The sequence below is a fragment of the Hevea brasiliensis genome, chromosome 16 (assembly GCF_030052815.1).
Source record: "Hevea brasiliensis isolate MT/VB/25A 57/8 chromosome 16, ASM3005281v1, whole genome shotgun sequence".
NCBI lineage: Eukaryota > Viridiplantae > Streptophyta > Magnoliopsida > Malpighiales > Euphorbiaceae > Hevea > Hevea brasiliensis.
Genome location: NC_079508.1, coordinates 55,189,112 through 55,212,459, shown reverse-complemented (window position 1 = coordinate 55,212,459; position 23,348 = coordinate 55,189,112). Strand labels below are relative to the sequence as shown.

General features: G+C 35.3%; 3 protein-coding genes, 1 non-coding gene and 1 pseudogene across 4 annotated transcripts; 3 read left to right on the top strand and 2 right to left on the bottom strand.

The window, feature by feature from the left end:
* Nucleotides 1-395: 395 nt before the first annotated feature.
* LOC110639254 (cysteine desulfurase 1, chloroplastic) lies at nucleotides 396-6,636 on the top strand. The gene is made up of 10 exons (XM_021790122.2): nucleotides 396-803; nucleotides 1,007-1,140; nucleotides 1,279-1,438; nucleotides 2,351-2,537; nucleotides 3,064-3,209; nucleotides 3,285-3,357; nucleotides 3,506-3,569; nucleotides 5,586-5,685; nucleotides 5,997-6,155; nucleotides 6,298-6,636. Exons 1-10 carry the CDS (start codon nucleotides 579-581, stop codon nucleotides 6,466-6,468), a joined length of 1,419 nt encoding a protein of 472 aa, XP_021645814.2. The 5' UTR covers nucleotides 396-578; the 3' UTR covers nucleotides 6,469-6,636.
* Nucleotides 6,637-7,618: 982 nt separating this feature from the next.
* On the bottom strand, nucleotides 7,619-10,787 carry LOC110639248 (uncharacterized; annotated as a pseudogene).
* Nucleotides 10,788-11,314: 527 nt separating this feature from the next.
* Nucleotides 11,315-11,387, top strand: TRNAA-UGC (transfer RNA alanine (anticodon UGC)). The gene has a single exon. It is a non-coding gene; the product is annotated as a tRNA-Ala (tRNA).
* Nucleotides 11,388-12,291: 904 nt separating this feature from the next.
* Nucleotides 12,292-14,307, bottom strand: LOC110672020 (F-box/kelch-repeat protein At5g26960). The gene has a single exon (XM_021834677.2). It carries the CDS (start codon nucleotides 13,981-13,983, stop codon nucleotides 12,715-12,717), a length of 1,269 nt encoding a protein of 422 aa, XP_021690369.2. The 5' UTR covers nucleotides 13,984-14,307; the 3' UTR covers nucleotides 12,292-12,714.
* Nucleotides 14,308-16,168: 1,861 nt separating this feature from the next.
* On the top strand, nucleotides 16,169-19,343 carry LOC110639250 (G2/mitotic-specific cyclin S13-7). The gene is made up of 8 exons (XM_021790118.2): nucleotides 16,169-16,503; nucleotides 17,437-17,537; nucleotides 17,634-17,864; nucleotides 17,955-18,080; nucleotides 18,157-18,405; nucleotides 18,497-18,658; nucleotides 18,763-18,944; nucleotides 19,053-19,343. Exons 1-8 carry the CDS (start codon nucleotides 16,464-16,466, stop codon nucleotides 19,195-19,197), a joined length of 1,236 nt encoding a protein of 411 aa, XP_021645810.2. The 5' UTR covers nucleotides 16,169-16,463; the 3' UTR covers nucleotides 19,198-19,343.
* The last annotated feature ends 4,005 nt before the right edge of the window (nucleotides 19,344-23,348 follow it).

Here is a 23,348-nt window from a genome sequence, read left to right as displayed (position 1 = left end):
TATAACTTATTAAATAAATTTAATTATATTTTTTATAATAATATTTGTTTTTATTTTCAAATATTATATTTTAAATAAATAAAATTTAATTTTATAAAATTATTAATTTAATTCAAATGATAATTAAATTTATAACAAATTTAAATATTTTAAGATCAATTTTAATGAAACTTAAGATGAATTTAAATATTAATATTATTAATTAAATTTTTTAAGGAAAATTGTTAATTGAATTTAAATTTAAATAAATTAATTTTTTGCTGGTGTACTTCCCTATCCCGGTACACCTCGGATAAAAGCCAAAATGATTGTATTTTTCTTTGATTTGGAACATTGAAACGATGTCGTTTCGAAGCAGAAAGGACTGCTAAGACCGGTAGACCACTAATGGGTTGTTGTGCTTGTGTTTCCAAATTCCAATTATTGGCGGCTTTGTTGTGTTAGCGGCTTCTTCGTCTCTCTTTTTCCCCTCGATCCAAGTTCACTGAAATTTTGAACCATTAAACACTGAAGGAGTATAGCAGCAGTAAGAGATTGAGTTCTTCTGTTTCCTTTGCTTCCAATTTTATCTTTGGTAGATGATGATGATGATGGATGGTGTGGTGTTCAAAATCCCATCGTTTAAGTTCCTAAACCCCAGCCCAGCCGCCTCTCGGAGCCCTGCAATTATACGGTGTGGCTTGCCTAGATTCTCTTGTTCTTCTATCCCCGCATTAGCTACCACTGGCCGAGAGGGTGACCAGGCCCTTGGTTCCCTCTCCCTAGGTCACATCACTCGACCTGATTTCCCTATCCTTCACCAGGTCCGTCTATTTGCTTTTTCTTCTATCTCTGCCTTTGAAAATTTTGGTTTTGTTATTTACTGCAACAAATTATGAATAAAGTTGAAATTTTGTTATGTATTATTCTGGAGCTGGATATATGTACTGGGCTCTAATTTGATTCTCATTCTTATCATTTTGTAGTGATTAGGCTTTATAGTATGTCTCTCTGTGTGATGTTGCAGGAGATAAATGGCTCAAAACTTGTGTACTTAGATAATGCTGCAACGTCCCAGAAGCCTATTTCAGTGTTGAAGGCTTTACAGAACTATTATGAAACTTACAATTCAAATGTTCACCGAGGAATTCACTATTTAAGGTGGAAATTCTTCTTGTTTTCTTAAAATTGTGAGCAAAACTTGTATAAATTTTCAGCTTGGAGGCTAATGTGTTGAGTTTCTGTTTTGTTATCTTTTGGTAGTAAGTAACCATAACTTGCATGTTTCTTTCAATATAGTGCGAAGGCAACTGATGAGTATGAGTTGGCCAGAAAGAAGGTGGCAGCTTTTATAAATGCTTCTGAGTCCAGAGAGATTGTTTTTACCAGGAATGCTACTGAAGCTATCAATTTGGTAGCCTACTCCTGGGGCCTTGCAAATTTAAAATCAGGAGATGAGGTGTGTTTATTCTTTTGGCTTGACTTATGCTGTCTATTATTATTTTCAATGTTGTATTCGTTCTGAAAATGAATTTAATTACATACCTATTTTTGGCACATTTCACTTTTTCTGTCAAATTTTTTTTTGCTAGGGTTAGATATGGTTAAATTTTCTAATTGGAGCTTATAGGAAGCCGTACATTCTAGAAAGTTCTGGAGGTTTATTCTGGTTGTATCTAGGCCACTTTGAAGCTGGAGCCAGTCAGCTTTTGAGATTTATTAAAGCTAGCAAATAGTTTGGGCTTTTGTTTAATGAATTGAATATTTGGGGCATTCTGGTCGTCTATTCCATTTCTTGATCTTATGAACTTTAGTTGGTCTTTTGTTCCATGTTGGAGGGAGGGAAAGAGGAGAGAAAAATAAGGGAGAATAAAGCACCTTCTTTATTTATTTATTTAAATAATTGTGGCTTACCTAAATGGGAGCAAAAGCCTTCAGCTTCCTCTTTAGGTCTCATTGCTTTTTTTTTACTGCTTTGAATTATTGCTTTAATCCTTCTTACTATTAGCCTAATGAAAGCGGAGTTTGAGGTTGAATTGCTTTTACAACTTTAATATTCTAATGTCCTACTTATACTCTTATGAATATGGAGCATTGCAACTTCTACCAGAACATAAATAAGTATGATGCTACCCATGTGTGCTTCACATAATCATTCTGAGCAATATGTTAGGATGGTCTTGATGACAGAAACCTATCATATAGTATTCCTGAATTAAATTTTGAATAATTGTATACCTTCTATGAATTGAATTGTGCTATGGTTAATTTTTAAATTTTTTAACTAGATTACCATTTTAATTTCTTGTTCTTTATATTATTATTAAACCTTGACTAATCAACCTCTTACAAATATCTTCTTTTCTTCCAGGTTATACTTACAGTTGCTGAACATCACAGTGCAATTGTTCCATGGCAAATTGTATCTCAGAGGACTGGTGCTGTTCTGAAATTTGTAACTCTGAATGAAAACGAAGTTCCAGATATACAGAAATTAAAAGAAATATTCTCAAAGAAGACAAAACTTGTAGTTGTTCATCACATCTCAAACGTCCTTGGTGGGTTTTTCTGCTTTAGTATCTTTCTGGCTTCTGCTGACTATATGTAGTCATTTTCTTTTTCTCTTTTTATAAGAAAAAAGATTTTATTGAGAGAGGGGAAAAAGTTTACAACTTGGAGGATAAGATATCCATTTAACCTAATTAACAGAATTCTACTAGTAACTTAGAATACTGAGACTAAAATTATTAGCACCCTTTAATCTTTATTAAATAAATATATTGTGGGAGACTAATGCCATGGATGCTATGGGAGGATGCATGTAAGAAGATGTCTTGTTTTAATTCTCTTTTCTTGTCTCTGTTATCTTCCCATTTCTTATGAAGTACATTACTTAATGATATCTTGGATAGTTTAAAATTTCTTTCTCATGCAATCTTAATTATAGTACACAGTGGATGTTAACTTATTGCTTAGCAAAAAGCACATTTTACTCTGACTCGTTTACTTTTAAAGTAATAGAAAAACACAAAGATTTAATTATATTTTTTAGTTTTAACTGACCTGTACATGTTTTTTCTTTAGCTTCTTTCCTTCCTGTTGAAGACATAATCCAATGGGCACATGTTGTTGGGGCTAAAGTGCTTATAGATGCTTGTCAAAGTGTTCCACACATGGTGGTTGATGTCCAGCGCCTTGACACTGATTTTCTTGTTGCTTCTTCTCACAAGGTTAGGTTATTGTCTTGTATACTGAAATATAAACTTCAGGCAACTATATGAAGTTAAGGAATAATCATTCTCCAGATGTGTGGGCCCACAGGCATTGGATTCTTATATGGTAAAAGTGATCTCTTGTCCACAATGCCTCCATTTTTAGGTAAGTTATTACTTTAAGGGGCTGCACAGATCTTTTCCTCCCCCTATAGTTAGTTTAATTCTTCATTGCAAAAAGTTTATGTATATCAGAGGAAGTGGTATTTGAATGTGCATTGACATGCCTTGATTTTTTTGTTTTGCTTTTGTAGGTGGTGGAGAAATGATCTCTGATGTATTTTTAGATCATTCTACTTATGCAGATCCTCCATCAAGGTTGGTTAACTTGTTTAATTGTATTATCTTAGAACTGAATGAATGCACTGACACAATACTAGCAGTTTCTCTTTCCTTCCTCTACCTTGCATTAGGTCATGCCCATTTTGTAGGGTATTTATTGTTTACCTAATCCCACCTGCAGACCAGCAATTGTCTATTAGATACCTTGAACTTAGTGTTAAATTTCAGACTTAACAGTTCTTTTAAATTTATCATACACTCAGGAGATGTACATAAATTCTTATGAAACCCATGGAAATGTTTGAAATAAACAAACTTGATGCATAAACATTTCTTGTACAATTCTCACCAGCTTTCGTAATTTTTTATTTGCCCTTTTCTTCAAGTCTTCAGTCTACGCAAAATCTTTGTACATGATTCCTTCTTATATTCTAGATCATCAATGCTTTTGTTTTGTTTTCAAATAAAAATTTATAAAATTCATTAGGGCTCCATATTGATAGATGAGGATTTGAAATGCATGAGCATTTGAATTTGGCATTATATCAATGTTCTATAAATTTTCTCTTGAAACAAAAATCCAAATTTACTTTCATTTTAAATGATCACCTATCAAAATGGAGCCTTATGTCATTAGCAGATTGAAGGTGATGGGTTTTTCACATCATAATGAGCGATACAAATGAGGCGTGTCCTTTTGACAATTCATTCATGATGTGGCTGCTGACCGCCCAACTCATGTTTTTCTGCATTTGTGATTAGTTAGGATTAGGATTAACTAACAATCTAAAAGGTGATTTGTCAATTTGTTATTGTTGAAAATTAAAATGCAGTCTTTTGCTTTAGCAATTAAATGTGAAGAGAGTTTGTTGGTTCAGTGGATTGATGTCATATTCACTTCATAGAGATTCTCAACAGTCTATGTCCTTCTTTACCTTGTGGTCAAATCACCTTCCATGTCCTCCAGCCAGTCAGTCTTAGAGGTTTAAATACATGCCTCTCTCTCCCTTGAAACAAAAAGAATTAATAAAAGAGAAAATTCAAAATAGTAATAATAATAATAAAAGGAATTCTATTCTTTCTGTCTATTCTTCATTCTGGCTTATTAGAATTGAATTAGATGATCTTGTCTGCATGGAGCATTTGTTTCTGGTAAACTGATGAAAGATTTTTGTTCAACTCCCTAAACAAGTTATGCTTATCCCTACGTTGTTGTTGTTGTACTAATTTCCATTATTAGATCCTAGTTTCAGATTCATACCTTTCTTGTACACTTTGACCTGTAAGTGCAAACTTCCTTCACCAAAAATCTAAATGGCTTTAATCAGTGATGTAATACTATTTATAAAGTCCTTCATACTGCGAATTTTCTATCTGCATTTCTTCATATTAAGGATTTTTTTTTTAATCTAATACAGCCATACGACTGGCCATATTTTATGTTAGTGAGTGTTGGGCAATGAAGGAGCCGTATGTGGCTAAGATGAGAGTTGTGGAGATGAGAATGTTAAGGTGGATAAGTGGCCATATTAAACTAGATAAAGTCCGTGATAAAAGTATTAGAGAAAAGGTAGGAGTGGTGCCAATTGAGTATAAGTTGAGAGAAGAGAGATTGAGATGGCTTGGTCATGTGAAGCGTAGACATACGGAGGTTTCAGTTAGATAAGTAGAGTACATTGGGTTAGAGGATAGAAAGAAAAGAAAGGGTAGACCTAAATTGATTTGAAGAAGAGCAGTACAACATGACTTAGATGTATTACACATTTCCGAGGATTTAACCCAAAATTGTTTAGAGTGGAGAAAGAGAATCCATATAGCCGATCCCAATAAATTTTTGGGATAAAAGCTTAGCTGAATTGAGTTGAGTTGAGTTAAGTTGAGTTAATATTAGCAACTTTTGAAAAATGAAATTCAAGATGGCCATGCTTCATGTAATTGTATGTTTAAAGGGACCCCAGCTTGCAACACCTGCCATTGTTGTGTCGAAGTACTTGTTATGTGCTGTTTTAAATTTAATGCTTTATTGCCTAATGTGCTTTTTATATGGTTTAGATTTGAGGCAGGAACTCCTGCAATTGGAGAAGCAATTGGGCTAGGAGCAGCAATTGATTATTTGTCAGGAATTGGCATGCAAAAGATTCATGACTATGAGGCGAGTTGCATTTTTTATGACATTTATATTCAATATTTTTCTGACATTCTTGACTATGAAATGAGTTGCATTTTACTGGCATTTTAATGGTGGGATTGAAATTGTTTCATGCTAAGCAATTTAATCTTGGATTGGAGAAACTCGAATATGCATGATTAAGGATGATATGGTCTGGATTTGATGGGGTGGTTGTAGGATGGGAGTAAGGCAGCTATTTCGTATTAGCATTTTTAAACCTATCCATGAGGTATTGAATAATGAATATGACCATTCTAAACGAAATTAATGTTCACTGATGAGTTGATTTACAGATCGAGTTGGCTAATTATTTATATGAAAGCCTCTGCACTGTCCCCAATGTTCATATCTATGGACCAAAACCTTCAGAAACTGTTCACCGTGCTGCTCTCTGTTCTTTCAATGTTGAGAATATTCACCCCACAGATATTGCAACCTTTCTGGACCAACAGGTTAAGGACCTATTCTTAATGATGTTTTTATTAGATTTCTTTCCCAGATAATTAGCTATTTCTCTAAATAATATGGGAAAAGATGCTAGAGTTCAGCGAAAGGATTTCATCTTGAATGGCAACTAACATTACTAAATTTCAGCATGGAGTGGCTATCAGATCAGGTCACCACTGTGCCCAACCTCTTCATCGGCATTTAGGAGTAAATGCAAGTGCACGTGCTAGTCTCTATTTCTACAATACTAAAGAGGATGTTGATGCTTTCATACAGGCACTCAATGACACTATTAGCTTCTTCAATTCTTTCAAGTAGAGTAACCTTTTATTCTCCTCCCACAGGTACTAATACAGGATATTGTGCAACTTCACACAACTTTTCTTTTTGTTTCTTCTGTCGTGTTAAAGATCTCTCGTCTTTCTTTCTCCCTTTTGATGAGTGTTGTACAATAACACATATTTGTAAATCAATTATTTAAAGCCACTGCTAGGTTGTACATTATTTTAGATTTAATAGTGTCTGGAGATGGTTCGGGGTTTTCGTTCCTTCCCACCTGGACACTGCATTTATATTTAATAAACCAGGGGAATTGTGTGTGCTCAGATTAGATCAATTCTAAAAAATTGTTGACTTGGCATGTTGACAGTGCATGCTTTAATGTGAAGCAAATGGCTGAAAAAGTTCTTACTGTGTGATAAATTATATATTTTTTTTTAATTTATGATTGAAAGACAATTTAGAAAAAGTAAATGTTGATACAGTATACTTGTAGAAACACTGGAAAATACTTATTGTGGCATGCGTAGAGTTATCCGAGGCACCCATGTATTGGCCAGTTCTCTTTTCGGATTAGTTAGCGAAGGTCATGATGGGAAAAATACGATCGGCTTTGCAAAGATATGATACCGATCTACCCAGGTGTTAGGCTTCAAATCTTCTGTAACAAGAAAGCAATGGTGAGGATGTAATTCTGTTGTCTGTTAAAAGTCTAGAAGACGAGAAGCTGTGTGCTCAGGTGTGCTTGAGCATTACGTCTATGCGGTTCTAAGCGGCCTTTGGAGTGGCTCCTGGAAAAAATGTAGCTTGTATGAGGCACATAGTTATTAAAGGCACGCCTTAGGCTCAAGGCTCACCAGGCTCGAACCCTAGCGTCTTATGCGCCTAGGTGTGCGCCTTTGTTCTAGGCACAAGATTCTAAAAAGGCATACTTTCTTTATTTCTATCTTTAGCGAGCACTTTTATTGGCAAAAATGACAACCACTTAAACTCAAACCAGCAAACCCAATTCAATATATATGCCAAAGGAAAAAAAAGAAAAGCATTACATCTATTTGATTTTTATGAACTTTTTAAATATTTTACTTTTGTGCCTCACCTTGCTCAGGCGCGCGCCTGAGCCTTGCGCTCTAGGACTCCTTGGCGTTTTAATGCGCCTTGAGCCTTTAATAACTATGATGAGGCAGAAAGTTTTTGGTCTTTCCCTTGTCAACCAACTGCATCAATGGCCTAACGATTCTGCACCAGCAGCAGCTTAGCAGAACTTTTTGAAATAGTAACAATCAAGAAATTGCCTCAATCTTATGTTTAGAACTTTAACATCCAAATCCGTAGAATGATATGACATCTTAACAATGATATTCTTAAGAATGGTAAACGCTTTTGTATTCAATAACCAGTAAAATTAATATCTTTTACAATGATATGGTAAAATTGAACCTAATGTTCCGTAATTCAGTCAATAAAATACATGGCAAGCAACACAAGAAGCACAACAAAAAATTATCAACCCCCCAACCGAAAAAACAGAACTAAAAAACAGAACAAATGATAAGTGATGGATGATACAATTGTAGACATTGGGAATTTCTCTTTCCTTGCCGTATGTTTAATCCGGCATTCAATGGTAGCAGACTATCACTTCCTGAAAATTTTGCCACGACCTATGAAGACGCATTGTACAAAATTGAGACGAATCCCTGAGATTAGCATTTCTGCTTTTAGTTCTCTTTTCTGGCCAAGGATCTCCCTTGTACTCACAGCCTGCAGCAACCACAAAACCTGCTCCAACCTGGAATGAAGCACATGGCAAACAAGTATAGGTCACATGAATGCATGCACTGTAGGGCAAACATATTTCAGCAAGAAGAAGGATTACCTGACAATCTTTCAGTCCAGCTCGCTCTTGGAGCTGTACATTGATGCAACCTTGGATTGAACTGCCATCTCCAATTGTAACATGGTTCATTATAACAGAATTAACAACCTGAAATAACAAATAAAATGAAGAAAAAAAAAAGCTAAAATACGTCATTCTCCATTTCTGAATTTACATTGTAATTCGCATTAAGGGCTGAAAAATCATAATACCTTCACATTAGAACGTATCCGGCAGTGACGACCAACTACAGATCGCTTCACAGTACACTTATCACCCATTTGTGAACCTTCTCCCAACATACGATGAGGTCCCACCTACAGCCATCAACTACTCTATAAGTACAAAGATAAATTTTTGGATTGGGAAACTGGAATATAAAAAGCCATCAACCTAACATGCCGTTACAAACCTTCACATTAAACGATGTATTATATCTAATCCTAGAATAAGGCATCATTACTGAAAATAGTTGGTTGTGTTTGCAAAGCATATTGTACTCACAGTAGTTTTTGAACCAAGCTGTGCTGAAGGATGGATGATGTTATTATGAGCAGAGAACGAATAGCCTGACAGATGATTTGCCTCACCTATGACCTGATTTAAAAATTGAATAACTTGTCGATTTACATCACTGAATGCCTGAATAGAATTTAAGCGTGCACAATATTTACTGTTGCTTGCAATATAAGGACAGCATTTATGAGCTTGTCGAACAGAAGCAGAACCACTATGACCCAGTGCATAAAGTTTATGAAAGCCCGGTGTGGAAGCATTGGCCAGTATTTGAGATACCACTACTTGATTTTTCTTGGAAGCAACCTTCTCATTTCCATTTTTTTTTCTGCTTGTGGCATGCCATTCAGTAATGTCTGTGATCTCTGATGTCCGTCAAACAATTTAAACTACTTTTAAGTTTTACATAACCGCAAAAAGTATCACAAAAATGCAAAATGGAGACTTAATTAGACTTACCAGCTGGCTTCAAACAAGATAAGGCAGTACATCCTGTTTTAAGCTTTGAAATCTATCCTTCTCATCTAAAACTTCTTGCAGAACAGGCCTAAAAAACATCAACAGGAAAAATGAGGATTATGGACGCCTGATAAAAAGAAATTCTGAAGCCAAGACAGCTGAAAAAGGCAAACCTCTTGAATGCATACATATAAGCATCCATAAGATCAGATGGTATTCCATCTAATGAAAAATATTTAAAAAGAAGATTAGAGTAAGAAGCAAGCAAATTTTCTAAATACATTCCCATCTAACAAGTTTACATTTAAATTTGAGTCTCCATAGATAACTCACCTTTTTTTTAAGAAAAAAAATTGTACTATTTACTGCACTATGAAGGATTACAAAGAAAAAGTGGCAAGGAATAAAAAATGTTTTTGAAAATCAATACATGTTGCTAGACTTCAATGCTTCCTAGCATATAAAAGTTGAGACAGAAACCGAAGATTTGAAAACCACAAGGAAAGGGTACAATTAATTCAGTAACTGAGGATTTTCCTCAGCCAGCACACAGAAAGGGTAAACGGATGCTTATTCGCTCTAGTAAATGATGAAGAATCAAGCGTTGGGTTGGAGACACCAAGCAATTCAGTATCTTGAATTAAGTTTACCCAATGTTCATTAGTTGTCAACTGCTGGGAAATGTTTATTAGAAGTAATAAGATGAGAGGGGCAAATGACCTCCATTACCTGCCCCACTGCACGAAGAATACTCTTCTGAATTCGAATATCTTTCTCAACTTCAGCTCCTGCAAGAAGCTCCAAGATGACACATAATCAACAGATAAAGTAAAACAACATAAACTCAAAATACCAACATGCTGCTATGTGTAATAAAAAGTGCTTTGAAGGGTCCAACCCAGCGATGTTGTATTTTCATGGTTTCTTAATTTTGCCTTTTCCAGCAGCGGACCCTGATTCAGAAGGTCCTCCTACAGGAGCAGAGCAAAGCATTGTAGTCATCACTGCATCATGTCGTCTATGAGCAGCCACAACTGCACCGGGAGGAACATCAGAAAGAAGATCACCAGTCACAACCTGAAGAAAGATGAAACACCAGTGGCTGTAAAATAAACAATTGTTGAGAACCCAAACATCATAAAAGATTTGAGTGCTAACCAGAATGTCCTTTGCAGTCAAATGGTGTGCAATGGCCCAAAGAGCACCACCGGTTCCAACATCGTCTGGAACTGCAGCAACCTGCAGTTTTATATAGCATGTCTCAGTTCTAATTTTTTCCCCCAGCAGAAAACAATATTAAGATAAGAATAGTATCACACAATACATAAGACTTAAGAATGATTATTACAGCACAGTCTTATCATGCCAAGAAAATGAATTATGTCAGCAGAACAAGGCACAAAAGGACAGCTTCCACATTTAAAATTGCACAAAAATAAAAGACCTCCCACAACCCACAAGTGGGGGATACTTCGTGCACTGAGTAACCCTTTTCACGAGCCATAATGCTAAAACCCATTCACCAACCCAATTTAAGACTTACGATGGCTAACATTTGACCGCTAATGGCAACAGTTAAACTAAACATACCCCAAATAATATATTATGATTTCTGCATCACTGCTGCAATTTCTCTTATCTTCATTATTGAAACTTCGATATCATTTTTTTTTTTTTTTTGTTTCCATTAAGATTTGGGCCAAAACAATGACATAATGAGCAAAATTCTTTCTCCGTCAGCCTGTCCATGGCAGTAATAGTATTATTAGATTGTCGGGATGCTTGGTTAAATGATTGGACAAAGTTAAGTTGCATCTCTAATATGTTTTAACCTAATAATCACTTTCAAATTCCTACTAGTTTGTTATTAGTTATTTGGTGAAAACAAAAAGATTATACAACCAATCATCGCAGACCAATTGCATGTTCAATTAGCAGCAGAAGCTAAAACATCACTCGACACCGGTGATGGTCAGCTTGAAGATATTTTAAACTAATAAATTTATTTATTTTTATTCAATGCGCCTTGTCGGGGATGTAGCTCAAATGGTAGAGCGCCCGCTTTGCATGCGAGAGGTACAGGGTTCGATCCCCTGCATCTCCAATCTTTTGCTTTATATTAGACTAACGATAACAATATTTTTCAACAATTATGTGATCATTATTTAAAAAATAATAATAATAATAATAAAAATGTAATAATTATTATTATTATTTTTTTAGTTAAAAGGCATTAAAAAAAAAAATTGTAAGCAAAACTCAGTATCATTGCTGTTTTAATGTTTTTCGTTTTTTCTTCTTTGAAAAAACGCAAAACACATTTGCCTCTGTTTTAAGTTTTCTTTTTTTTTTTTTTTTTTTGTTATTAGCGTTTTCTAAAATAAAAAAAAAAAAAACTGTAAGCAAAGAATAAGGAAAAGTGGATTTTACTTTTTAGATAAATTATTATTTTTTTTAATTCTTTTTTGCATTTATTTTCTTCCAGCGAGACTCTCCTCTGTTAATTATCTTTTTCAATCTCTCTCTATCAACATATTCACTCTTTCTCTCTCTACTTTCTAAACAGAAGTCTCACCACTTTGTGCTCTCTTTCTTGGCACCACCCTCCATTAGAATGAAGATTTCCAAAGGTTTGAATAAATTTAACAAAATTTTTAATTTTAACAGAGAATTTTCTCCAATTCACTCTGGAAATACCTTGATGGAAAGCAAAAGACTTTTATTCAAACATATTTTGATTTCAATTTTTTTTTTTTTGGGTTTCATCTCCCTTTGATCAACAAAGTAAATCTGGAAGTGGCTTTCCCTCCTTACTAAGAATTTCATCTTCTTATTGTTTAGATTTACTCTACCACATACGTAGCTAATGTAGAAGCAGAAATCTGTTATATTTAGACACTCAAATATATTGCATTTCCCTCTTAAAAAAAACCAGAAAGTGAAATGGAAAGCTTCTCATTTACAAATGTTTCTTCAACTTCCATCCCAATTCTAATTATGGAAAGAAAGAAAGAAAGTCATATAAATTCAAATTAAAACAAAAAAGGAATCCAACGTCTCATAATTATAATATGTGAATAAAGACTCTAATTATAGGAGCACATGAGCATGAGGTCAACCTCTCCATCCAATTGGACAAATCTATGATTCCCACCGACCCTTTTCCTTTTCTTATTATTATAAATATAATTAAAAAATAAAATACACCAATCAACACCATTTTTAATTTAAAAAAAAAAAAAAAAATCAGACCATATGTGCCCCGAGGCTTCGCTTTATCTTTATCGTAAATGGCAATCAAACACATGTTACATTGATCATTGTTGTCTGCTACCAAAACGACATCTATTTGCGCAAGTTAGCCTCCATAATGCAAGCTTTCCCTAACATGCACCGCTTTCTCGGCTCAATTTAGTCAAAATTACGCCCCCTCAGCATTCCACAGTCACACAGGCGGCGCGTCTAATCACTTCCGGCAGATCCGGGCCCCTACTCCACTCTCCACGGCTAGAATCGTAAACCAATATCAATCCTTCCCTTAATCCTCTGATATTTCTTCCGCTCCTCCTCAACAAATCGTCAATGCAACCATTAACTTGAATCAGCACCACCTTGTCTTCCACTCCTACGCAGCTGAACCTCACTATACTGTCTAGTCTAACTTGAGCTGGCAGTGGAGGGCTCTTCATCCTACACCACTCCCCGAATCCACCGCCGCCGGTGGTTTGTCTACGAGCGTCAAATCGCCAAAATGATAGCTCCACTGCGTGGCTAGCTAAAATGTAAACATGCCCTGCTGCTGCACATGCTGCCACCACACACCCGCCACCGGGAACCGCTCGGCTCCTAAGCCACACACCTGCCTCCACATCGTACAAGTCCATTGTGCTGGCATACACATGAGCTTCTGCCCCCGCCGTGGCCAAGCGTGAGAATTCATTTCCGGTCACTCCACCAATTTTCAATCCTCCAATTACATAGAAGACACCATCAACGGCTGCCCCAATGCATCCAAATCTTCTCCTGGGAGCGTGTGCCACCACTGTCCATGTATCGCTTTCTGGGTCATACTCCTCAACCGCCGTTGCCACCCGTGATCCACCTCCGGCTACGTAGATTTTGCCAGAGACTACGGCGCTGGCGAATTTCTTCCTGGAAAAAATCATAGGAGACCTGAGAGAAACAGTGCCGCTCCAAGTATCATAACAAAGCAATCCATTCCGCCCAATAATGTAGATTCTGGGTCCAATTGCAGACAATCGGGAATGAGAAATATTATCCAGTGAAGCAATTTGAAATGGAAGACACGAAGCAACCTTCCCCAGTCCATGGATGTTGATTTGATCATCTTGGAAGCGAAGAGAGGCAGCAAAGACGCCAGAATCGGACGCAGAGAAGGCGAAGACAGTAGGGTGGAGGAGGTTATGAAGGCGGCGAAGGGATAGGAAAGATGGGGAACGAAGGAGGTAGGACCACCGGCGGCAGACAAGGGAGAGAGAAGGAAGGGAGGCAGAGGGGACCCTGGAGAGGCATTCTAAGAGAAGGTCATCAGGGAGAGAACAGAGGGTGGTGGAGGAGGAAGGGGAGATAGTGATGGATTGAATGGGATTTGGAGAGAGAGATTTGTTGGTGTCTTGTGGGTTGGGGAAGCAAGATTTCATTAGCCACGAGAAGTGGCGAGAATTGCAGCTGTCTGACATGGACTCAAGTTTCCTATTTTGCTGCGCAACGGTGGAGCTTTGAGCTTCTATGGACTTAAAAGGTGGGATCTTCTGGTGCTGTAGACAAGCATCATGCGTTTCTGGCAAATCTTGGACATTGATATAAAGATTAAAAAATAATAGTAATAAACCGGATCGTCAAGTCACCGGTTATGCTCCCTCCTTTCTCTCCATATTCAGTTCTTCCTCATTGTTTCCTCCCCTGATTATCAGACTGGAGTCCTCTTCAACTCCAGGCAGCAAGGAATCCATTGCCACTTTCATATGTCTTTCCCTTTGAATTGATAAGGTGTTTAGTCTATTGTGTTCATTTGAAGGACATTATATTTCTTCTATATATATGAAAAATCTCAATTCCAATTTGCTGATATCACAATCGAGATCAGCACATCACTGTAGATTCCATTACCATGGTGAGTGGGTCACTGATAGGTCCAGAATCGTTGTTAACAAATGTGTGGTCAATTCAAATTGTAGAGCTTTTAATGCCTCTGATTCAAGATGGGGTCAATCCAAGTTTTTTACATCTTGTTTTCAAGCAGATATGGGTCACATGCCCGTGTTTTAGTAATTCCCATGAACCATTCAACTTCACTAGAGTCTCACGTTAATGAGAAGGGATTTGAGAACAATTTGCATTCAAAAAGGTTAAAATGTGAAGCCTTAGGCGATGGGAAAAACAATTGAAACAGGAAATAATGCAGTCAAAGAGATTAATGGGACTGGTGTAAACATAGATTATTTGAATGAGACTGCTCCCAAGATTGAGAGAGAAGTGTCTGGGATTCGAAACGAGGCTTGGAAAGTTGCTTCAAGGTGCTATTGTGAATTACTTCAAGTGGGGAATGTTGCTGTGCTAATGATCCTCCTGCCAAGCATCCAGTGAATCATGATCAATTATTTATTGGCCTCTTTACACATCTCAGTTGCAGGTTATTTATGTTCATCTGCATTTCTAGCTATGCTATGGGTAAATTCTCTTTGCTGATTCACAAAGTTGAATTACATTCTTCATGTAATAAGTGGAACTTCAGTTTAACTCAACTAAACTAAGCATCAATCTTATTCTTGCTATAATGTTGCATTTTTTACCATAAAAGATTATTGCTTATTATGCAGCGTGAATAATTAAAACTATCTGATCTCTAAAATGTAATAAATTAGCTTGTTGCCTGCATGGTAGCATATTGAAGAAGTTCTGGATCCTGGCTTTGGTGAATCATCCATTGGTCATGTAGCCCCTGTAGATTCTGGTATGCTAAGCAGTGCTATTGTTTATATTTCCACATTCTGCAGAAATCGTATGTGTAGCAGACCACTAAAAGGTTATGAATGTTCCTGTGGAAAAATAGGCAAGGACTTTGGCTTGTGATTTTATTGAAAGAAAGTTAATTGGGTTTTGTTCAATTCCTAAACTTGAATGAGATAGAAAAGCTAAAGTTTGTGATTCTATAAAGAAAGTTGAAACACAAGTTTGCATTAGTAATTATGCTCTGTGCCATGTCATTATGATAGAGGAATCCTAGATTTGGGCATCCAGGAATCCTAGATTACTTAAAATGGAGTTGTTGGGGTAAATGAACTGCAATTTGAAGCATTCCATCGCTGTAAGCTGAACAATTCCTAGAAATACGAGGTTTATTGCATTGATATGCCTTGTGCTATTACACTGTATGTATATTTCCCATTCGTCTAAAGTTTCAGGCCATTCTCTGCTTTACTGGATCTCTGTGATTTTAGTTTATCAATTCAATGTATTCTAGGCCCCTATATTTTAAATTAAGGTGCTTAATTTGATATCTGAAATGCTTTGTGGTTCGCTTTTCAACTCATTGATTTCAACAAAAAATTATCAATTATTTTATTTCAATAAATATATATGAAAAAATTTATTAAGAAAAAGGCAAGTAAATGGTATTGAGTGTAACTCAACAAGCTGTGTGATTTGCTTCCAAAATGGCCCATGATCCACAAATCCGGTACTAGTTCGGAGCAATTTATCCGATCCGAACCGGTCCAGTAGAAATGCCCGTACCACTAACGGCTAGAAAATTCCAAAACTCGAACCCCAGCATTCAGCAGCGTTAACCACTAGATATCCATTAGATCCTGAAAGATCCAACGGTTGAAAATAAACAAAAAAAAAATAAGACCGTTGGGGATGCTCGCATCCCTTCCTTAGAAAGGATTTGCAGAGAGAGAATTTAAGAGGAAGGATTTTAACCCTCTCTTCCTTTCCCATTCCAGAGAAGTTGAGAAAACGAACAAGAAACAGAGAAAAAAAGAAGGATTTTAGAAGGATTACAAAAGGGGCTTTTGTATTGATAGAACCGGGAGAGAGAAGAGTGGCGACCGTAGACGCAGAAGAAGGAGAGACGCGCACTAGTCTTCTCCAAGAGTTTCTTTCATCACTGTTGGCAAGAGTATTTGGCAAAAACCAAGAAGAAGAAGATCCTGAAATGGCGTCGAAAGCTGATGTTCCTCATCAACAGCTAAAAGGTTACTTTTCCTCTTTTCTTTTTAATTTTCTTTGTTTTCCTTTTTTGGGGAGTTAAAGGGTTCTTCAATTAACTGCAAACAGCGGTGGGGGTTCTCTGTTTTATTTTTTGAGTTTTGTTCTGTTCTTGATTTCTTCTATGGTTTTATTCATTTAGTAATTGGAGTATTATATTCCTTAAAGACGTGCTGAAAATTGGGTTTTATTCTTTTTATCTTATAGATATTGTTACAATATGATAATTCTCGGCCTTTTTATAGAATGATTGGGTTGGTGTGGCGGTTGGATCTTACTTGCCGTAGTTTTTCTTGTGGAGTTTTTACTTTCGATCCTTAGAGTCTGAGATTGGTCTTCCTGTAATTCTTGTTGCTAATAATCTTATTGGTTAGTTCTTTCTTCATTGATTTTGCATGGGATAAGTTCTTTGATTAATTTGTATTCTTTTTAAGATCTGACATTGTAGGTGGGTTTCCACTTATATGTGTTTTTCTCCTAAATTTCACAGTGACAACAGGGTATTCAATTTTGAGCTTTTGATTTGTACCTTTCGAATATATTAGAGGAATTTATCATTAGATATTCTTCACGTTCACTGTCTTTTTCTTGGAACATTCTTTTTCTTTCAACTATTTTGCAAAATCTGTAAGAGGGTTGGTTCTTGGTGTAAAAATTTTCATCTTAAGGGAAAGTTAATTTATAGTTTCTTTTCTTCGAGATTATGAATGTGATTCAATGAATGGTCCTTTCCCCTCTTAATCTTCTGTCAGATTTTGATCATCAAAGAAGGAATTTTCTTTCTAATATTATGTTTTCAGTTGGTACATTTATTGCTTATTTTATATGTTCCTTTTTTATGTATTTTGACTCAAGTTTTGCTGAGAATTCTCCAGAGCTGCTAATTTTTTTTTTTATCCATATTATTTTTGCTTTTTCAGAAGAAGTGAAGCAGAAGAACAACGTTGTAGCAGATGGAAGGAATAGAAGAGTACTTAAAGACATTGGTAATTTGGTGAATGATCGTGCTCTGCAAGTGAAGGTAAGGTGATGAAAAAATCGTTTTCTACTTCATTACCAAATAGAACCAGATCTAGAATAGCATCCTATTGAATTTCTTTAACTTCCCAATTGGCAGAAACCAGTCACAGATGTTAGTAATGTGGTTGGAGCTGGAAAAGGCCCTGTGGCAACAAGGGTAGCTACTAAAAAGCTAGTTGAGAAGAAGCACGTACCAGAGACGGTGATTGTGATAAGCTCTGATGATGAAAGTGAGAAGAGTAAACTTGTTGGCAGAAGAGTGTCAAAAGAAGGGTCTTCAAGAAAGGATGTCAAAACCCTCACTTCAATCCTGACTGCTCGGAGCAAGGTTTTCTTTTTCTATTATTATTTTTTAAATTGTTCTATTTTGTTGTTGGTTTGTGATTGGGGGGTGCTGACTTGGTTCAATTAACCTCAGGCTGCATGTGGACTTGCCAAAAAGCCAGAGCAATCACTGGTGAACATAGATGCAACTGATCTTGAAAATGAGTTGGCAGCGGTTGAATATGTTGATGATATCTACAAGTTTTACAAGCTCACAGAAGTAATCATATCTTTCAACTCTCCATTTTCTCCTTCTCCCTTTTTCAAAGATTAAAGCTGATGGATGCCCTTTGTAGGCTGATGGTAGGGTGCATGACTATATGCACTTGCAGCCTGACATAAATGCAAAGATGAGATCAATTCTCGTGGATTGGTTGGTTGAAGTTCATCGCAAATTTGAACTCATGCCGGAAACTCTTTACCTTACCATAAATATAATTGATAGATTCCTTGCCGTAAAAGTTGTACCAAGGAGGGAACTTCAATTGGTTGGCATCAGCTCAATGCTCATTGCATGCAAGTATGAAGAAATATGGGCACCAGAGGTATTCTCTGTCATGTCCTATTAAGTCCTTGAAGTAATTGTGCAAACTGACATGCATTTCTTGGCATAATTTTTGCTTTTGAAATTTGCAGGTTGGTGACTTTATCTGCATATCGGATAATGCCTATATCAGAGAACAAGTTCTGACAATGGAAAAAGCTATCTTGGGAAAGTTGGAATGGTATTTAACTGTTCCTACGCCATATGTCTTCCTTGTTAGATACATCAAAGCCTCAGTTCTATCTGATAAGGAGGTACAGAATATATATATCCTTTTCAAGATTTGCTTTTCTAACTCTGCATTTCCAGTTAGATTTGTCCCAGATTAATTAATTGATTAACTATCTCAACGATATAGATGGAGAATATGGTGTTTTTCCTGGCTGAACTTGGTCTGATGCAATATCCAGTGGTCATCATGTTCTGCCCCTCGTTGATTGCTGCATCGGCTGTGTATGCTGCACGTTGTACCCTTGATAAGAGCCCATTTTGGACTGAAACTCTAAAGCATCACACAGGATACAGTGAAGACATGTTAATGTAATTTTTACTTGCATTTAATTTATGACCCCTATGCACCAAATTTGCACAATATTTATTTGGTAGCAGAGCACAACAACAAACTCTTCTTACTTTTTAATGTGACAGGGATTGTGCAAAGCTTCTGGTTAAATTTCATTCTGCATCTGCTGAAAGCAAGCTCAAGGCTGTGCAAAAGAAATTCTCAGGTGCAGATCGCGGAGCTGTGGCTCTTCTTACCCCAGCCAAAAGTCTTTTGGCACAATCATCCTGAAGAACATTTCTCCCATATACTTTTTTGGGTGAAAGAGTTGTAAAGATGCATACGAAATGCTTTGATTTTAAGTCAGTGTTATTGGATTTTTTTATATGTAAGGAATGCTAACTTTGATTATCTAGAAAATTAAATGTTTATTGGAATGATCTGTTTATCAACTAGATTATGCAAAAAGCGAATTTGGCTTGGCTTTGAGTTGAATTTGAGCGAAAAACAAACCAGAAAAAAGAATGGGACGAACCAACAAATTTACTTAAGAGTTGACATAAGATACTGGTGCAAAACAGGTTTCATCATCCATTTTTATTTCCCATTTTATTTGCCTTCTGTTTTTAAACAGAAGTCAGGAAAAAAAAATTCCTGACAATCCATTTCCAGGCTTCCCTATTTCCTTCCTTCCTCTCCATTAGAATAAACCTCTTCTTCCATATTGGAACAGATGCCTTTAGCTCATTAATAACAAACTCACAAGCATCAGTGCAATGAACAGTTGATACTGCAATAAAGATACTAGTTGCTCCAACTGGAACCGGGCCAGGCGATACGCCATTGGTGGTGGTATGCATGCTTCACACCACAACAATATTCCCCTCAAAAGTTTCCCGAGTTGCGCATGAAAATATAGCAATGGCACCGACATTGGTTATTCTCTTCTAAGATTTCCACTAGAGTTTTTTCCTGAAGGACATGGCTAACCGGTCCATACTCCAAAATTCTGCATTACAGGCATGAAGATTTAACCAGAACCCAGATCAAGATTTTGTAAATTTGTTCATTCAGAGTTTCAAGTTTATGAGGCAAATTGATTAGCTAATTCATTAACCTGTGGAATAAACACATGCTCAATTCTGCAATTACAGCAGAGAAATATTACAAATCATTGAAGCTTTCAAATAAAACAACATAAAACAAAAAAAAAATAATAATAAAATGATACTATTTTTCTTTTTTTTTTTTTTTAACTCGCACATATACTATTTTTACTGAGATACATATATGTAAACTGAGATTAAAAGAATGGCTTATATAATTAAGTCATTTAACTTAGTTATGGTGTTTAAAAAAGAGCCATGTGTCATAAATTTTTGAAATGACTTTCTCAATAGTTGCCACATAATCTAATATAAGTATTTAAAAATGTCATGTGGCATATAATTTTTAAAAAAAATTATTAATCAAATTCTTTTAAAATTTAAATAATCAGTGTGTCTTTAAAGCGCAAGAAGGAATCAGAACTTGTATTGGAAAGAAAACAAGAGTCTCTGAAAATGACATTAAGAAACTTGGATACCTAAAGATGGTAGTGAAGGAAAGCACCCACCAGGCACACTGCTAATTCCAAGAGAAACGATGTCCAAATTCAGCATCAATGGCTATGAGATTCAGCCCAAGACTCGAATCCAAGCCAAGGTGTAGGCAATAGGAAGGGAACCCAAGATTTGGAGAAACCCTGAAGAGTTCTTTTCCAGAGAGGTTTATAGACAATCCCATTGACTTTAAAGGCAGCATTATGAATTGTTACCATTTGGCGGTGGCAGGAGAGGCTGTCCTGGAATTTCCATGGGAGTAGCTACTTGCAAACCTTCTCTTCTGCTATGATTGGAAGTTGGCTTACAATATGGAGGAGGAAGATATTAACATGGAAGAGGCTGCTGGTTTTACAACTTACAAGAAAGAAGCTCTAATTCTTGTGCCAATTAATATCAGCCTGCATAAAAAGAAAATTTACGTGTTCTAAAGAACAACTTTGGTTTGTACTAATGCTATGTTTGGAATAAAATTAACAAATAATTTTTTTCATTTTTCCTTGAATTTAATAGCAAAACTTATTTATAGATAAATTCTTATATTTGATATCTGGAGTTCAGTATATGTGTCACCAACCTAGGGGAAAATGGCTGGAAGATGCTCTTCTGAATAAAAAATATTACTTTTTATTAACTTATTAAAATATTATTTTTATAATTTATAAATTCATCATCATTTAGAAATTTTTCTTTTTGAAAAAAAAAAAAAAAAAAAAACAAAGAACGAGAAAAGAAATCAAAGATGGCTTCACCTTCCCTACCTATGAGGTCACCTTCTCTTATTCTGCTCTAACCATTACTTACTTAATTTTAAAAAAAGAAACAGATGAGAAGATCAGAGAAAGCAACTCCCTCTAGTAACTCCAAAACTTCCAAATATAGGGAACTTGCATCAACTTGGGGTACCCTGTCTTATACACAGCTTATCGCATGCTTTAGCTGATAGCCGCCTCTAACAAATCTAGCAAACTTCTATTCCAGCTCAACTGACTGGCTAACCAATTTTGCCTGCTAAATAATTTAAAGTACACTCTACGATAACTACTCCAATGCAAGAATACAAAAAATAAGTCAAGAATTTTTTTATTTTTTTTTTAGTAAATATTAAATTAAGAGCGAAAATTTTAAACTTAATTTAAGGCTAATTAGATAAAAAAAAATACTAAACCTTTACACGAATTTATGATTATATTTAATTCTTTTAATTTATATAAAAATATCAAATCTTTAACATTTGTTACTATTATATCCAAAGAACTAAATTGAATTCAGAAAAGTTAATAATAAATTATAATATAATTCTTGAAGTTTATTTGATTAATAAGATAGTTTATTATTTTAAACCTTATATTTAATTTTTTTTATTTATTATATAAAATATATTTATTAAATAAAATATATCCTATATTTATTTTTAATTGAAATTTTATATTAAAAAATTTTATTTACTGAAATTAACTTAATTATTTTTTAAATAAGTAAAATATATTCATGTATTCAAAAGTAAAATGTAAATATTTTATAAACTTTTTCGTCACAATTGATTTTCATTTAAATCTATTAAACTTTTTTTAAGCAAAATCTACTTAATCAACTCAATTTAAAATCAAAACTATTTTAAATTAAATTAAATCAATCTGTTTGATCTGTTTAAAAATAAATCTTTTAAATAAAATAAAAAAAGAACAATCATTAAATTTATCAAAATTAGAATTAAATTAAAATTAAACAAAAAAATAAGGATTCTACAGTTTAAATCAACAATCGGCTGTGGATCAATTCTAGTCTGACTCTTTGCCATGTATAAAGTATTAACTTAGGTACATTTAAAATTGTAATTATATTGAAAGTATATGATATATATAAATACTCATGGAAAATATATATGTAAAAAATTATTCTTGATTGGGTATGATTTTGGTTTGGTTCCTATACAGTTCTAATATAATTTTTAATGAATAATAATCAAATCAAAATATCAAAATAAATTCAGTTTTTATTAGTTCAATACGATTCTCCGATTTAATTCAAGATCCCAAAATTTGTGTACAATCCAATTAAAAAGTTATTGTCACGACCCAACCTATGGGCCGGACCGGCACTAGGACCTAGGCCTGCCTCAAGCCCCCGAGGCCCGTAGTAAGCCTAATTATTCACTAACCCAACCCTAAGGCCCATTTGGGCCCAATTTTAAGATATCAACCGGACAGAGTCCGGCCATAAAATGGACCTTTCAACGAGGAGTTTTTGACTCATCCGACCTATAAACACAATGTATATATTAATTTGGGGAGCTCAGCTCACCCTTCACATACTCATAAGAACATCAAATAAATGGGAGCTCTGCTCCCTTATCCAGTCCATCAACATGCATAAAATAGTAAGTTTACAGATCCAAAATAAGAATTTATATTACAGATCCAATTTAAATGAAGGTTTCTAACACATGCGGAAATTCTAGAAATTTATAGAATTACACAAACATGAATAAATAACCTGCGAGGGAGAAAAGCAGGTTAACCTCAAAATATCCTCCTGTGGCCTGGAAAAATATTGAACAGGAGTGAGAGTTCGACTCAGAGAGTAAAATATCAATTTTAATCATAATCTCTATAACTATCTAAAACTAATACACCCTGTAGAGTGAAATGCAACATCAGCAATAAATTCACATCATAACAGCAAAAAGGTAATTTGGAGCACTCACACACCCAGTAATATCAATCATAATATATATGGGAGCTGATCCCCTATACAGCTCTCTTAAATCCAACATGTGCCAGCGAAGAACTCAGCTCGGACTTCCACTTAATAACTAAATCGGGGTCCCAGCAAAGAACT